Source organism: Motacilla alba, chromosome 21 (assembly GCF_015832195.1).
Source record: "Motacilla alba alba isolate MOTALB_02 chromosome 21, Motacilla_alba_V1.0_pri, whole genome shotgun sequence".
Classification (NCBI taxonomy): Eukaryota; Metazoa; Chordata; class Aves; order Passeriformes; family Motacillidae; genus Motacilla; species Motacilla alba.
Window position 1 is genome coordinate 4,686,476 of NC_052036.1, and position 18,620 is coordinate 4,705,095.

Consider the following 18,620-nt stretch of genomic DNA (forward strand, 5'->3'; position numbering starts at 1 on the left):
CCAGGCATTCACAGCAACTCGAATTTGTGTGAGCTACTGTAAAAATCTTCATTCTCTTTTCAGAGCTGCAGCACTCACCAAGCCGAGTCTTGTCAACAGCAGATGGGAAGAGCCTCACATCCTCAGGAAGGCCCCTAAGCACGTGCTCAGGAACATCATCCAAGGTCTCCACAGCAACAGGGGAGTCAGTTGTGTTCTGAAAGTCAAAAAGCCAACCACCATTAACAGGCAAAAACAACCACACGACAGGTGATCAAGAACTTCAAAACCTTCTGACTTACAATTAAAGTAAAATTTCCAAACTCACCGTACTGAGGATAATTTCACATATATTAGCAATCATTCATTTCCCTTTTTCAGAGAATGACTTTCAGGCATACTCAATCTAATCAGTCCCAGAAAACCAATCTAAAATACCTTCTTATCTTGCCTTATGTGACAAAGTGCCCCTTGTGAGAAAGACTAAAAAGTAACTTTAGGAGAAAACCAAACTCAAAGCTCCAAGAAGTGCATACAGTAAAAATCTGAAAAGTTCCTTGCTCTGCCGATTGAAGTGGGCATGTTGCAGTAAATTAACCACTCCAGTGCAGACAGGAGAACTTGCACCTGGGATACACCATGCACTCTGCCACGGCAGCAGGATGCTCTGCCTGGAATAGGGTAAGACAATGCCCTACTTGCAAAGCTGTCAGTGCAGAATGGAGGGTCTTGCTGCTTTTGGGGTTGAATAATGCTAAAACCAGGCAGACTCATCAATCCCAAAATTCAACACCCCTTTGAGGGTGAGGAGAAGATGTGGCAGAGCTGACATAACACCTGATGAAGGAACAGATAAGGGATACTACTGACAACCTGCCTAAAGCTGCTTAGGCACAGCTGCCTGGGGGCATCTCTGACGGTCCAGCACTTCTTTCATCCTAGAAAAGCCAAGGCCCACTTGTGAACAGGGTCTTCTGACACACCCCTTCTTGCAGTGCGCTGGAGATTCCTCCCTGGAGTGGGGATGCCCCTCAAGGACATCTCTCAAGGCCATCCAGTGCCACCCCTGCCACAGACAAGGACACCTGTCACCGTGATATTTTCTGAAAAATCCTCTTTGCCCAGGATTTTCTCCTGCAAAGCTGAGAAGCCTCAGCTTCTCCATCCTTTGCTGCTCTGGAATGTGGTCTGGAGATTGTTTACCAACAGGTGCCTGTTTGATTGGCTCCATGTGAATTGTTTTTACTTAATGACCAATCCCCATCAGCTGTGTCAGACTCTGAGGAGTCAGTCACGAGTTTTTATGATTCCTTCTTGTTAAGCCTTCTGTCTGTATCCTTTCTCTATATCTTTACTACAGTTTTAATATAGTATTCTTTTAATATAATATCATAAAATAATAAATCAGCCTTCTGAGAACATGGAGTCAGGTTCTCATCTCTTCCCTCGTCCTGGGGACCCCACAAACACCACAGACACCTTCCATTATCCCAGGCTGCTCCAAGCCCCAGTGTCCAAGCTGGACCCTTCCAGGGATGGGGCCACCAAGGTTCCCTGGGCACCCTGTGCCAGAGGCTCACCACCCTCACAGCCAAACCCTTCCTACAGCCAGTCTAAACCCACTCTCTGTCAGCATGAAGCCATTCCCCTTCTCCTGTCACTGCAGTTCTTGGTGACTGAAGTATGTGCACGTCAGGTTTACTGCTCTGCAACAGAGATTAAGCTAAAAGCAGCTTTTGAAGAGAATAAAAGGGTTTTAATAGTAATTATTTCAGTATCATAAATGTTACTCACATTTCCTACATCAAGTAACAGCTCACAACTTTAGCCAGCAGCTTATAATTAATACAAGAAGTTTTAAGATATTTTTAGATTAAAGTTTGATAGGCAATATAAAGCTAATAAATTATTTGCTGTCCAGCAAGTGATTAGTTCCATTTTATGGAGAGCCTCCAAGGTTCAGTATTATTCTTATAATATTATCCATACTATTAATACTTATAATACTATCCATACTATAATATTATCAATACTCACACTTGTCATAAAACAACCTGCTCCCTATTACCCACTTAGAATTAACAAAACACTATTTCTGATAGAAATTACCAGAATTTCAAAGTTACAAGAATGCCAAGTTTCCCATAAAATCTGTCCACATTCCAAATGAACTGTGCATGGTGAAATTTAAGCCTTTATTGAACCACATGCCCTAAAATAACTCACTGCCTTCTGATATGGAACTCAAATCATTCTGGTCAGGAACAAACACTGCTGGTAATGGCAGGAACAACTCTAATATTAAGGCTGTTATACTTGACCCCTGAACCCATTTTTAGGAAGAGGTTAAACTGAAAAATTTTTCCAAATAAACTTTAATTTTTTGGAAATTATTCTGGCTTTTACCTATAACCATAAGCAGAGATACAATATATTTTCACATACTGAATAATAAACTACTGAGTAATATTCAAGAGTACTTTCTGGTGAGTACTTCTGAAATACACTGAAAAGTTACTGGAAATACATTTTAAAATGCATCTCAATATGCTATCAAATTTCATTTTTTTTTCTCTCTAAAACCAAACAAATAAAGCTTCTCAGCTCCCAGTCTTTGTCAGGGTGCTGCTATGGCAATCATATTCACTACATCTGAAAACCCAATTTGCTGAGTGGAGTTAAAAGAACAAGTCTTCTGCCAGTTTTAATTACAACAATGAGGAAAATTGTCAAACTGGAGTCAGAGCAAGGTTATTTTAGTGCTGCCTTCATAAACCTTAACAGCTGCACAGAGAGCTATTTGTAGGGGAGAAAGACCCCCAAACTGGAAACCATGGAAGGGAGAGAATGCCAGAAATCTCTTCCCATCCAAGAGTGGAGACACTAGGGATAAATACTTATTCAATAGTTAGAATAGCTCAAGTCTATTCAAAGCAGAGCAAAGCTTTGTTTCGCTCTTCTAACAACCCAAAAGGAAAAATACTGATGAAAGCAGCCTGATTTTCAGACATCTGTTTGCCTTGAAGTGATATGCAAGAAGCCGTGTCTCAGCTGAAAAAGAAACATGCTCTTCCCAGCATATCAAAGAAACCTAAAAATCTTCCCAGTACATTACCCCAGGATTTCATCAGGGGAGAAACAAGCCTATTTTTCCCAGGGGTTTCTAACAAGTATATACAGAAATAGAAGAGGGTGGCTGACAGCTCTCAGAATGGTGCACTTCCAGTTTCAAGCTAAAAGCAGGATGGTTTTTCAGCTGGGTTTCATTTGGGGGCTTGGTTTCTTTGCAGAGTGTTGGTTTTGGTTTGGTGTTTTGATGAGCAGTTAAAAATCTCAAATCTCAACCCTGCAAATAAATTTTATTCTATCATAAGAGATTCCACTGATTCAGACAGAAGTGTACAGCACTGTGATACATCTTTGATTTTCCTGGTATATTCCTTAACAGTCACCCCCTTTAACTGCAAATGTCCCTGAACTGCTCTACCATTTAAGAAGTGTATTTGTATGGAGTAGTACACAATCAGAACTTTATCACAAATCAGAGACTAGCAGGACATTCAGAGAACACAACACTCAGACTCATCCAACACTTGTCACATTAATGGATTTCACAAGTACCAGAAAACTGGATATGGCCTTCACACAACAATACACTTCACACCTCAAATGAATGGTAATAAGCAATCAACTTCGAAACAGTAAAATAAACAATCTAGTTCAGTCAAATCAGTGCAATCTCTTTTTATTTGCAATTTAGATGTAGCTACTTGAAACCTTTTCCAGATCACAACTTGTCTCCAAGCAATGTCTGTCTACCAAAAAGAAATACTGCATTTCAATCTCTTTTTTACCAAGACTTAACAAATAACATTGAAATTTATTTTTCTGTTTACAAAATTCACCCCTTGATAAGGGTAGTGCACTTGTGCATGTCCTACAGCCAACTTTTGCATTTATCTGAAGCCTTAACACAGTATTTTCCACTCCTTCCAAGGCTGCAATTTTGAATACAAAAACACCTGAAGCTTATTTCACTTTTAAGCTTCTTACTCTGAAGTTGATCAAAAAATTACACTCTAGCATTTAAATCAACCAGTATGAAGTGACTTTAGGACAATGCCAAAGGATCATTTGAGGGCTGAAGTGCTGCCTTAACTGAAACAATCTTTTCCTGTTTGCATTAAATCCACAGTCCAGACACTCTGACAGTACCTTTTAACACATTAAGCAACTTTTCACACCACTTCCAATATCATTGCACTCATGAAACAACCACAGATTAGGCTATAATGTTACAAACAGTATTTAAGCAGAGTAGAAAAGGCACCTGCAACAAGATACTTACAGGTGATGAAAGATTAGAGTGAAAAGGAAAGAAACCATCCTGAACAGTGCAATGAATGACAGCCAGCCAGTGAGTGTCATGTTAGGGTGGAAACAGGATTAGGATAAATGAGAAGATAAAGGAAAGGATGCCACTGAAGAGGGAGGGAGGGAGGAGATGGCAGAGAAGTTGGAAGAGGTAGTTGAGGAAGGGTAGTTGTGCCAGCTAGCACAGGAAAGCAGACAGGTCCCTCCTTGTCCAGGCACCTTACCTGGCAACCCCTCTTTGCCACAATTTCACACAATTTGTGTGCTTGAAAATTTAAGATGTATTGGAAATATTTGAAATAATCATTGAAAAATTCAGAAGGACTGAGGGGAGGAAGTTTCAGTACAAGTGCAGATGTCCTTTGCTCCTGCTTTCCTCAGCACTTTTTAGGTAACTGCCTATGCTGTTTTCCCAGCAGAACCCAAGTTCCTCCTACTCTGTGTTACTGCAGTCTGAGATAATGCTACCAATCAAACCTCACGTTTGCTTGGGGTCTTCAAAATAAATTATTCAGCTATTCTGATGAGCTAATTTACATAATAGAAGAAGATCTCCTTTCAAAAGAGGACTGCCTATCCTGAGACAGCAATCCTCCAAGAAACCCAAAAACATGAACTCCAACAACAGATGGGGTTTTTTAAATCCTTCTCCTTACAACAAGAAGGCCATATCAAAGAATTTAAGAAAAGGTTTTCCTTCACTACTTCAAGATTTCTGTGGGAAGAACCACAAAACGAACAGTCTTTTCATATAAACCAAATCAACACCAGCCCAGTTAGTTTCATGGTGATCAAAGTCACACCAAAAGCAGAGACAAGCAGAATGAAAGAAATATGAGAATGAACCACTTGAAAGATGTTTGGCATCAGGCAAAAACATTTCTTATACAGACCTGGCACTACAACTTGTCAACAGTGAATGAAATGACAAGGGCACTGCAAGAAAAAACACCACACGGTTGATGCTAAATACACACTTAATGCCAATAGTCAGCCAACAATTAAAGCCATATGGGCTCCATGTGCTTTGGAAACCAAAGGTGAAAGCCAGAAACCCCAAGGAGGACCCTAAGCTGTTGTAAGAACTCCCTGAGGAAGGGTAATCTCACCCTTTAATTGTAAGATGACACACAGCACAGCACGGCATGAGATCAGCAGTTCCCATAAGAGATGAGGACTTTTGATACAGCACAGAAATCTGATTTAATTGTAGAAACAAATCAGGCTGTAGGAACACAACAACAGACAGGACACGAGGGGACATGGATGCACACATGGGAAGGAAGCAGTCAATAGTGACAGTTACAGATTAGGAGCTACAGTTCTCAGAGTTTTAGCAGAATCCAAAGCTTGTTGGAATGACTAATAAGGCAGGATTATTCCTCAAGCAGACAGAGCAATAGGCTGCTGGCTTCATGCCACTGAGTACACCAAAATAAACCTCACAGGTGAAAAAATTTCAATTCTCAATAGAAATTTTGAAGTAGCAGTTAACCCTGCACCTCAAAACAGGCTTAAAGTGTGCTAATACAAATATCATTTCTATTTTATATATCTATAATTCATATTTGTCTATAGATATAATACAAGTATGTTTTTTCACAATACACATTTCAACACTCTGATAGAGATTATATTTTGCTTTTTACCTTTTTAATATGTACAAATATATTGAAGACTTTTTACTTTAAATCAGAGGGGAAAAAGCAAGAGGAAACATCTCACCAACCCATTCCATGCTGCAATTACTTATGATATACCTCTATGACTTCACAGAAAACAAACCTCAGCAAATGCTAACTGTACTCAGGCCTGCTGCTGGTCAAATAAGGATAATAAAAGCACACATTAGCTACAGGCATTGAAGGATACAGAGCATTTTATACAACTGTGTACAGTGGTTGTGTCTGACTCAAAGCTTCTGTTGGTGCTGAGTTTTCAGCAAAGTAAGAATGGCTTTCCTGCAGCGTGATAGCCTATGGTCACACTCCCCTGCCATGGGGGCTTGGTGACATCAGCCAGAGAGAGGAGGACTTGTGAGAAAAATCTGAGGCAGCATGCACTTCTTCTGTATCCCTAAGAAACACAACTTGTGTGACAGACAAATGCTGGACAATTCCTGCTGATTAGAACAGCGTGCAGTCAGGAGACTCGTGACTCCACACAGCGAAGTGCTGCTCCACAAAGGAAATGTGCTTTCCCAATCTTTCCACTTGCTTCCAGGAGAAACACTTCAGATTCCAGAAAAGAGTGACATTTCCCAGTCAACCAATTTGTGGCAGATTGTTTACTGCACATTTGAAAAAGGAATGTGATTACAAAAAGGATTTTTAAAAATGGAAGCCTTCAATTTTCAAGCCACTTTTATAAGGAACTGAATTATTACGTACAGGTTCAGGAGGAAATAGAATTTTCTGGAGCAGTGTCCTGAGAAGAGGTGCCGGAGTAATAACTTACACACTGCTAAAGGGAACTCATAAAAACCTCAAATCCATGAAATAAAACATCTCACAAGCATACACGCTGTAGAATGGATAATGACAAAATAATGACACCTAAGATTTTAACATTTTTTTAGTGGACGATTTACTTGTCTTATTAATAATTAACTGTTCTAAGTATTTTGATAAAGTCTTACATTTCTACTCACCTGATTCATTTTGAATTCCTGTTGTGTTCTGAAAAGATACACACAACAAAGAAACTCCTTTGATTACATGAACCCTAAAAAGAAAAACAGACAATTGTAATACGTACCTATGTACAAATTTACATTGAACTGAAAGTACACAGAGCTGTAGTTTCTCTTCCTAAATTGTGTGTAGAAAAGGAGAATTTTGCTTTGGAAAAAATCTGCTCCAAGCTGCAGTTTTGTTATTACAGCTCAAATGAGTCTGAATAATCTCAAGATTATCTAGCATTAATCTTTTTCCTACTTTAAATGATGATGTAACAGATATGCTCAGGTAAGATTGTTCCATTTGTTTTTCAAAGTCAGTTAGTTTGCTCAAGATTGAGTACTTTTAAGAACTTTAAAAGTCAGATCTCTTTAGAATTTTATATCAAAGCATTATGGAAGGACTTACATGGTTTTCAAACTAAAAATTGCATGTAGAGTCTCTACTCTTCTGTATTAGAAACAGGAAAATATTCCTTAAATTGAGCTGTATTGAGGTACATTATTACACTAATGCATTTTACGTTCCTTTTTAATAGAAGCCTGATGTTTCAAAAGGTATCTGACAAAAATTCCTAGTTCAAGTAGATATCAAATTTGTAAACTCACAACTTGAGGGAAAACTAGTCAGAATGATGCCATATCTAAGGGTTGAGATCAACTCACTCCCTTTCTTTATTAACACATACAAACCAGCTTTTTTGCAAAATAGACCCAAAACATTTTTAGACCCATTGTTATACAGAATTTTCAATAAATTAATGTCCCCCACTTTTGAAAGTTAACTGGTCCCTCTTCACTTAAAGCACTTTATTCAAGTACTGCTATTTCTTCCCTGTCTTTAGTTTTCTTACTAGAACAGTGATCAACTGAAATTTTTACTAAGTACTCTGCATAAGTACTAACATTTAATTTAAAATAAGTTCAAGCAAAATCTACTCCAAATGGATTTCACACAATCCCTCCCATCTTTGCACTGCAAGAATTTTTAATGCTGTGCAAAAGTGCCAACACTGCCAAGCATCATTCAAATGTTACACTGCTTAAGAAATCCGTAAGAAAAGGAAAAATATCCTTGGAAATGTTATTTCTGTTGTATACATCTCTTCCAGGATTAACTCCTTTTGTCCTGGTGTTTTCATGCTATGTGGGCATTTAAACAAAGAGCTGAAACATCTGTATTTCAGTTCCAGTTTTGCAACTGATTCTGAGGGATTTAAAGTTTGCCAGTTATGGGATAAGGAGCTCCATCCAAGCAGCTTGTACATTCCTTTTGGAATGCATTATTACTACCTTCCTAACTTATTGCAGGATCGGAGTCAGCATAAACACCTGTACTTGAGCTGAGGCCTGAACATCAGGCAAAAACCCCAGCAATCTTATTCACTGGTCACTGGGACAAAACCCATGCAGCATCACCTTATAAATGAAATCATTTGTGCAGCATGAGAAGTGTCAAGGAATTTCCTGGTATGAAACCAAACTTACCTTTAGTATCAAATGTCTCCTTTTGATATGCTGTTGGAATATTTTTATACAATTACTGACATAAAGTCAAGAAAAGCCAGAACCTCTTGTGGGCACAGCCTGAGGAGCAGCAGGCTGTGCCTGGCAGAGTTTGTTGTTTCTACCTTTTCTCCTCCCTCTCACCAAAGATCATCATTCCCTCCATGCCACAGGCTCAGCTTTTGACCACGAATCTGGAAAGGAGTCTAGGAAACAGTGGTGAAGGACAGTCCTCTGACACTTCAACACTGCACACTCTGCCCAAAACTCCAGATATACACAGACAATAAGGATTTAAAGCACTTTCTTACAGAAGCAAACTCTGAACACCATCACTAGCCACACTAAACGTGTACAATCTGAGAGAGGTAAATAGCAATAAGGTGATGGGCTGCAGAGTTAAAGGAAAGTCGTGTCAAGCTGAAAATTCCTCTAAGCTGAATTTCCTGAGCCCAGTTATGAAACAAATTACTCAAAAAATTTGAAAAGCAGACAAAATCTTCTTACTTTGTTTCCTTTGAGGAGTAAAATTACACTTTTCTTCTTTTTCATATACCAATTCAAAAATACTTTGCTAAGAATTAGTGGTTAACAAATAATGTCTGAAACAAAAGTAATGGTATTTTTATAAATGTTGTAAGTATTTTATTCAACTTTTATACAACAGGTTGTATCCCAACCTCTCAATGGTATTTCTTAGGAGATGAGAACTCATCTTAATAAAGTGATGTAGTTAAACATCCATACAACACAGTTTAGGCAGGTTCCTAACAGACTGTACTACTCCATATTCTTTCAACTACCAATTACCAGTGGAACCACTTGAGCATAAAACAGAATTAGGTGAGAAGTTAAATTTGTAGTAAACCAAAAGCCTTAACAAGTAATTCATAAAGCTATTCATTTAAAATACACACTTCATATTAAAATTTTATACCTGCAGTTTGGTATTTTTTTCCCTTGTCCACATTACTTGTTTTGTTAACAGTGAATTCAACTACTTGGAAAGCAAGATTAATTGTACGGGAAAATAAATAAAATTAATACTGTACAGAGTCTTGTGTGCAGCCACCAGTTTGCTTTCTACATAAAATGACATGTTGTAAGAACAGAATTATCTGTAGCAGTAAACTTGGGGTTTAGCTTTAAGTACACAAAGTTCAACAAACTCAAGAAAATACGAAACAAATTCTCCAACTGCTGCCCAAATATCAGCTCCCAGCAGGATCAGTGAGTACCAACAAGGTCTTTACTCGCATCGCTGTGTTAAAAATAGGTTAGAAACTGGTGTAAAATAGTTGATCGGTCCTTAAGCATGTACTGTCAGTTTGGTTGTTATATCGTTAAAGGGGTTAAAGGGCAGTTATAAGAAGTGCGGTGCCCAGCGCACCATAACACAGCTCAGCAAAGGGCAGCACCCCCAGAGAAACGAGCCAGCCGGGACAGAGCTGGAATGGCCAAGCGAGCGCCTCAAACCTTCCTGCAAATGAAGGATCCAAACAGAAACCAATCCAGAGGGACAAAACTCAGGATAGAAAGGGGCATCTGCCCCAGGGAAGCTGTGCCGCTCCCCGGGAGCATCGGGGCCATCGCTGCCGAGCAGCCCCAGCGCCGGCGCTGCAGCATCCTCGACGGGAGCGCTGCTGCTCGGCCCCGGGCCCCACGCCTCAGGCCTGTCTTTTATTACAATAAATGCTGAAATCACTTTAGCACCGGGAGCCTGGTGCCTTTTTTAACAACTGCAAGCAGGAACAAGCTCTGACTCCACGCACTAAGGAATTCCCAGCTACGCGCAGGCAGGACTTCCCAGAAAAGCCCCGAAGAAAACCACGCTGCCCTGATGTGTCACCAGGGGAATCTGGCCTCTATTAAAGGCACAACGATGGCCTCACTAAATCAGTCTTAAAGTTAGTCAACAACTGCTTTAGATGAAAAAGTCACTCAGCAGCCCCATCAAATACACGTAACAAGTATTTTCAACAAACCTCTCCTCCAAACTCAACATAACCTAATCTATTACAGAGCTGGATATTATCAATGACATTTACCACAATGAGCTTCAACCAGTCACTGACAGCCCCAAGAAAAGAACAAGAAAGGTTCTATCCCAAAAGTGAAGCACACACACCAGCAACCTGAACTTTCAAAATTCATTCTCAGAAAACATTGCTAAGTCATATTGATTTTAAACTACTACTCACTGCTCTCTCTCATGAGTACAGAAATACTACACACTTACTCAAGACATTAAAGCATCTGGGAAACCAAGAGGAGAAAGAAGATCTACTGCACTGTCTTATCTTAGAGTCACTGAAAAATTTATTTTTCTGAAAGGCTCTGTTTTAAGCAACAAATTATATTGTATTCATATAAGAATATAAAAGGCATTTGCATTTAAGGAAACACTGTGGTCTCCAAAAGAAAATCCTTAAAGCAAAAAGTATTTTGACATTATTTCTGAATCTATGCTTCAGAATCTTAAATATTCCCTTAGAAAACCTGTAACTTGTTAGGAATAAAGGAATAAAGTCTGCAAACAAAAGCAAGTAATTTTATTCAAAACCAGCATTGCAGATCATCCCTTCCCAACTCAATCAGACTAATAAGCATTCCTAGGTTTTACTAAGTAGACTATCTTCTGGTGTTGTAAGCCATATTAATAATTTCTGTATGTGGGGTTCTCCTAAATCCCAGAATCCAAAAGCATTTTGCAAGAGAATGCTGCATCCAGTTCAGAGGAAGGAAAAAGCAGGCATGAGAGTATCAATCCTATTCTGGAAGCTGAAAATGGGACATGCATTACGTCACTGCTCCAGTAAAAACATGTTCATTAGAGAACCAGGAACAACTTGAAAGTCTCCACAGCCTGTTTTCCTAATGACCAGGGTTCAGCCTGGGATACTGCACAGCTCTTGGCTTTGTTTTACTTTCTAGCTGCAGCACATGACCATTTTTTAAACACCAGGACATCTACATGTTTTCAATTCGATACTGAAATGCTCTCACTCACAAATTTTCCATGCATTAGGTGAAATAAAGCTTGCCAATTTAAAAACATAAAAGTTCATGTTAACTCTAAAAGTTTAAAATACGCATGTGATAGGGCATCCTGTTTCTGTGGACAGGCACATGCAAAGACATTTTCAGTTACTCAAGGCTGCCTGAATAAGAGCAGAGAAAAAAAGGGCAGAAAATCATTTTCTGAACACTAAAATCTATTACCTACTGTCCAGTAAGAAAAAAGGCTTTGCTTACTGCCACAAAACCAAATAAACTGCTGCACCTCAGGAAGGTTTATTCAGGTAACCAAGATAATAAGCCAAGAAATCACCAACACAACACAAACCTCAAGTTTATTAATTAAACAGCGACTAGTCAAGAGAAGTCAACAGAAAATAACAAGTCTCTAACAAGTGCAAATATGCAGAAATTCCATTCCAATCTTCAGATATGAGTGCACCTTAATTTGACTCACAAATGCAGTAAAACCCAATGAAAATTTTCTCAGATAAGTACACTGCTGATTTATTACTACGTGAAAAAGCTGATTTCAGTCATTTCTTTTTACAACACAGGACTCATCCTCCCACTTTTGACTACAGCATGTTTTATACAGAGGCAGAGAAGAAATATTTTTCAACTTATTCTCAGTGGAAAAAAAACCATATGGGTAAAAGAAATTACATCATTTGAGGGGTTAAGTATCAGGATCATGTCTGCCCTTTCCATGAGAACGAGTTCAACAACAAAGATATCACAGTACTTCACACAGGTTTGCCAAGGCAGGAATATATTACTGGTCATCTCTCAACCTCTCTGAATTTCTGTTTCCAACAGAGAGACACCCAGTAAGCAGCATATCCCTTTTATACAGTTTATATTACTTGTTCATCCCTAAGGATCAAGGATTTTATGTGGAACAGTGGAATGGAGACATCACTGCACTGAAGGATGGACTTCTAGAGCCATTTCAGTTGCTACAGAAAAAGACTTTCTGTTTTACTTCTCTTCCATTCTCAAGCAAATTTTCAACAGTAAAAAATGGATGTGTTATACCAATGCACAAAAGTGCCTGAACATTCTCCCCCACCCTCCACGCTGTGCTGGTAGAAAGCTGTTCTTTGGATTCCCATAAAACAGGCACCAACTCGGGAATCTCCAAACACCACACTTATCCTGGCACTTCTAGCAAAGATACTTTATCCAAAGTGATGATCTGCCCTTTAATTAACATAACTAGGGTTTCACTGTAAGTGCCACTATTTCTATGGTCCATGCTACAGACTGTGGAGGCACTGCTGTGCCTGGGAGCCACTTCCTTGAAAACCAATAGGTACCTCCACATGGTTCTCACTGCTGCCTCTGCAAGCCCAAAAGTTCTCTTGTTTCTTAAACGCCACTCCTTCATCTATCAGTGACGCAGATCTCCATCTGAAAAGTGCCAGTGCTCTCACTGATTCACCATTATGCTTTCCTGCAGCTGGAAGAGATGGAAATCTCTACACCAAGGAGAGCAGCCTGAATTCTTAACATGCCCCTTCTTAACATCGTTTTTACTGAGATGTTGTGTCAGAAGACAACAATAACACAATGATGGAATGGCTGGGGCTCAAAGAGACCTTAAAGCTCATTCAGTCCCACCCCCTGTTATGGGCAGGGACATCTTCCACTATCCCAGGTTGCTCCAAGCCCTGTCCAACCCAGCCTTGCACACTTCCAGGGATGGGGCACCAACACCTTCTCTGGACACCCTGTGCCAGGGCCTCACCACCCTCATGGGAAACAATTTCTTCCCTCTATCTAACCTAAACTTCCCCTCTTTCAATTTGAAACCATTACTTCTTGTAATCAGTTCCTACAGCTCCTGGTGAGGAATATAATTACATGCCATGCTGCCGTACATCTCCAGTTGCTTTAATATATTTGGTGTATTTGAATAAGCTGGAGAAGACTTTGCATCCAAAGAGCATGCCCAAAGTCCAGAGCACAGACTGGGAACAGCAAACTGGGGCAGCATGAGGAGCACAAGCAGCCCTGCTGCTCTCTAGAGCTGTCCACTGCTGCTCACTCAAATGTGAAATAAGAAGAATAGTTCTCTTGCCAATGAATTATCATTTAGCAGGTGCAGCCATACTACCTCCTCTTCCTTCCTCAGTTGAAAACAACTTAAAGTTTTCTTTACTGCTTCAGAACGGAAATTTTGCAGCTTCATATGAATTTGAAACCACTGGAAACTTCACTGAATACTTCAGCTACCTGTCCATGAGATGGTTATCAGCAAAGCTCCGCAGGCTGCTCTGCCTTCAAATAAAAAATGCATTTAAGATACATCTCTTAAGCGGTTCTAAATGTCCTAGATGAATATTTTTCATTTCACCTCAAACATTTTTACCCCACGGTAGCACTGCACAAAGAATTATTCTCCGACTTCGAAGAATAATTCACAGATGCACATTTCCAGTGAGGGAACCAATTCCGGAGTTAATTCCTTCAAGCCCCGCTCACTTAGCTTGGCAGAACGTGCCCTGCAGGAGCTTTGGGGCCTGCGAAGTGCCACAACTTCTGAAGACAGTTTGAAAGAGCAGAGTTCTCTCAGCATCGGGCTGGCAGCGGCAGGAGCCAGCCGACACTTCCGAGGCAGCATTTTCAAGATAAAAAGATTGAAAAAGCCGCCCAGGGGATGGAGTGTCTTCCTCCAACCGGCCTCCATCGCATCCTCCACCCTCGCTTCCCCTCCCCGAGGCGCTCCCCCGTGCCGGCGGGCACAGGTCTCGCACCTGCCGCCGCTGCCCCCACGCCCCCGGCCGCCGCCCTCCCGCGGACACCGGGGCGGCTCCGCACCCTCAGCGGCCGCCGCGGAGCCCCGTCCCTGCGCCGCCGGCTCTGCCCTGCGCCCGCCCGGCCCGGCCCGGCTGCGCCCGGCGGGTCCCGCCGCGCCCCGCTCACCCGGGCCGCGCTGGCGGCGGAGCGGCCTCAGCGCCGGCACCGTCCGGGCGCCATCTTGTCTCCAGCCTCGGAAGTGACGTTCGGGGGAGGCCGCGGGCAGGGCCCGCCGCGGGACCCCCGAGCCCTTCCCGCCCTTCATCTTCATCGTCCTCATCGCCTTTATCGTCCTCACCCCCAGCAGCCGCTTCCTGCCCTTCATCACCCTCATCCCCAACAGCCCATTCCTGCCCTCTATTGCCTTCATCGTCCTCATCGGCTTTATTGTCCTCATCCCCCTCATCCCCAACAGCCCATTCCTGCCCTTCATCACCCTCATCCCCAACAGCCCATTCCTGCCCTTCATCACCCTCATCCCCAACAGCCCATTCCTGCCCTTCATCACCCTCATCCCCCTAATCCCTTCCTGCCCTTCATCGGCTTCATCGCTTTCATTGTGCTCATCCCCCTCACTGCCCTCATCCCTAATGTCCCTCATCATCTTCATCACCCTCATTGCTCTCATCCCCAACAGCCCCTTTTGCCTTCATCCTCTACATTGCCTTCATGCCCAACATCCACAAGAGCCCCTTCATCACCTTCATTCCTTCCCTTCACCCCCCTCCTCCCCTTCATCCCCTTCATTCTTATACCCCTTTCTCCCCCTTCATCCCCTTCATCCCCAACACCGCCCTCCTCCATTCATACCCTCCATCCCCTTCCTTTATCCCTTTTCACCCTTTCACCCTCTTTACCCCTTTTATCCCCTGCACCCCTCAATCCCCTGAGCCCCCTCAGATCACACCATGTGCCCCAGCCACCTCCATCCACTGTCCTCTGCCAGACAATCAACAGGTTCTCCAAACTCTTTCCACCTTTTTTTATTTTCAATGTCTTTTTCATCTTTTTGTAGTAAAGCAGCTCCACAGGGTCCTCACCTGTGACTGAAATTAAAAAAAAAAAAAAAAAAAAAAAGTCAAGGAGGTGGCTGAGGGGGGAATGATTTGGGTCGCTGAGGTGATGTGGGGACTGACCCTCACAGCCCTGAGGGGCCCAGGCTGTCACTGCCTTGGGACCCATTTGTGCTGCACATAAATTGCACTGTTCCATCTGCAACAAGTTTTTTGCTCTGCTGTTTCTGAGCAAGTTCCTGAGACCAAAAAAAAAAACGCTCCATAATCACCTGCTGGGAGATGTCTGTATTTGTACTGCAGGACATAACAGTGTGTCTGCCCTTCATTTCTCTCTTCCCTGAATGTTCTATTCATAATGCAGTCAAAGATGTATTCCTCTCAGGCTAGGATTGTATTTTATCTGGAATTGTTAAGAATTTGCAATCTTCCCAGAGGAAAATCCCCAATTTAAATCCATAGGACATTAATACAGTTACAGAGAAGAGTAAGTTCAGAAATGTTTTACATTCTGATTTACATTTATTTGATTATGTACATCAATGAGTAACATAAAAACTGTCAGTAAGGCTGGACACAAAAAGTACCCATATAGCATCAGGACAGAGGAATTCCATTCCAATCCATGAAGCTGGAAGCTGGATTTCTTCAGCAAGTAGCCAAGCAAATCACCTCTCTGCCCACTCTTAATCAAAACACAGCTTTTTTAAAACCATATTACCAAGAAACTTAACCTTTCATATATCTGGAAGACACACACTGCCAGGGAATTTGAACACCTCTGCAGTGATGCGTAGGTTTGACAAGCAACAGCAGACTGAAAAATAACAGGACACAGTGATTTTTCCACCTGGAACTCTCAGGATGCATTTATATTACAAAATGTTTTGTAGGTACACCATAATCAGTTTTGAAGCCTCTGTTAGTAGTGAGAAAACCTCAAATAGGTTTAAACTAATTTGACTTCTTAGGCTAAATTAATTCTAATTTAGCTGAATTAACATTTAATTTTTAAGTAAGCTAGACTAGTTACACCTAAGTTTGGAGGTTATTTTATGAAAAATCAAGGTTCCCATTTAACATGTTAGAGCCCTCTACGTGTAACAGAAAAATTTAAAACTTAGAACAAATTACCTACCCAACTAGCTAGAATATGAACCTTTCTACCTTCAAGGTTAAGTACAAGATTTCCCAAAAGTATCACAAATAACAGAAATTATAACTTTTCTCCAACTTTACGTAGAAGTCATCCTTATTTTCCCCACATTTATACTGAGAATATCTACCATCTGGTGGTGTTCCAGAGGATCTGCACTTTCAATTTACACTTTCAGTTGTCAGAGAAACCTACAAATCTTTATTTGAATAAAGTTCTGAACACTTACTTTTTTGTATTCTGAAAACATCAACATTTCTGCTGTAGTTCTCTCTAAAATGATGAATTAGCTTTTCTGGTTACTTGGAGGTGTGTAAGCACACGGGAGAGACAAATACTAGCAAAAACATTTTTGTAAATCTTGGGCATCTGACTGAATTTATTCAGGGTGACTGAAAACGTGACTCCTGGGTTAGAGAGAATTATCTTCTTGTGTGTGAAAATCTTAGTGAGCCATGGCAGGAAAAAACATTTCTGGAAAAGATCTTTTTTTAATCAGAAGTTCCAAAGTAGCCTTGAAAGTAGGTGGACTCCAGTGATACCAGTATGACCAGTTTTTCTCTTGTTAAATGGGACAAGGTCTCTTTTATCATAACTTTCTGTGCTGTTCTGGTTTTCCTTATAAACATAGAAGACAATGTGCTGCATGTTATGGCTCTGGGAAGGACTGAACTGCTTGGGTTACTGGTTATTAATAGCTCTGAATTTTAGCAATATTACCATCTTTTTCTACAAGTGTAGTTTTGGGAAATAGAGGTCGACTGAACACTAAGATATTTTGGGAAGCTGTTCTCAAAATGTCCTGGGGAATGGGACTCTTAAGACTCAAGCATTAAGTATTTCGGCTCCTTTCCCTTCCTGCTCATTTAGGCGAGCCCTTCTAACCTCAAGGTCCTTCACAGTCCTCATTTCTGCTTTCTACAGCCTGCACCAGTAGCAAGTTTTGATACAAAAATCTAATTTTTCACAGCTTAAAGCAATGTCCAAGCTTTCACACAACTCAAATGTCTCATGGTTTGGTTGTTACTCTTGCCTGTGTTGTCCCTCATCTGTTTTGTTGTACAAAACTTCCTCACCTGCTGCCTCACAAGTGCTGCTTTCCCTACAGCTATGGAGGGGTCCCTTTTCAGCACTACTTTATGGATCTGATCATAGCCCATAGCTAGTTAGTCTTACATGTTTGAGTTCTGGATCCTGCTCCAGGGGGCTTTCCCCCAACTCCCATTTGACCGACTTTAGCAAAAGGGTACCCAGGATATCTGATGGGACAGGAGAGGGGTGTTGAGTCAGTTATGTTGATTCATTCCCTCTTGATCACAGGTTGTGATCCCAAGGCTTTTACCCTGTTTTACACGAGAGATGACTCCTGTCCAAAACTCATCATTGCCCTCTCCAGAACGTGGCAGCTGCTGAGATCTTCAGTCCAGCAGGTGAATTCTGTAGGACTTGATAGAATGGGTTGGATTGGATTTTAAGGATTATCCAGTTCTACCCTGCTGCCACGGGCAGGGACACCTTCCACTAGGCCAGGCTGCCCCAAGCCCTGTCCAGCCTGGCCTTGGACACTTCCAGGAATGGGGCAGTTGTACTAAGATGGACTTAGTAGCCATTTACTGCATGCTACTCACACTAACTGGCTAAAATTCATCTATAGAAATTACACCAACAGTGTCACAGGGCTAAAGTTCACTGAAACATAAATTTATCAATGACATTGGATAATCTCCATTGCAAACTCGAGCAGATATTTTAGACTGTCTCTATAAACAGATTGGAACACTGCAATATTGGGTCCAGAAAATTGATGACCATGAGTTTCTTAGCTGAATTATTCACTTAATTAATGAAGAAATACTTATGTTGAGAGAATATGTTGGCAATACTCCATGGAAGGAAGAACACATAAGAATCATTTTCAGCTCTTGGTTGTGCTGCCTACTGGTTGTGCAGTGACAGGCTGGCTCAGGGGATGAAAATGTCACTGAGAAAGGAGAAAGCATCTCATTGCCTGCACTCCTGCTTCTTCCAGCTTCCAGGAGCTGGATCAACCAGAACCACTGAAGTGCTATAGAGATGGTGTAGGCAAACCATGAGT

General features: G+C 41.3%; 1 protein-coding gene across 2 annotated transcripts in view; it reads right to left on the reverse strand.

Annotated features, from left to right (window-relative positions):
* PRDM2 (PR/SET domain 2) overlaps positions 1 to 14,556 on the reverse strand; it is a 66,778-nt gene extending 52,222 nt beyond the window's left edge. For both annotated transcript variants that reach the window (XM_038159674.1, XM_038159675.1), the window contains exons 1-3: positions 14,483 to 14,556; positions 7,004 to 7,077; positions 79 to 196 (exon numbers count right to left, since the gene is read on the reverse strand). In XM_038159674.1, the coding sequence (XP_038015602.1) occupies positions 79 to 196; positions 7,004 to 7,012 (127 nt within the window). In that variant the 5' untranslated portion in view covers positions 7,013 to 7,077; positions 14,483 to 14,556. The remainder of the gene's footprint in view (positions 1 to 78; positions 197 to 7,003; positions 7,078 to 14,482) is intronic.
* Between the last annotated feature and the right edge of the window lie 4,064 nt (positions 14,557 to 18,620).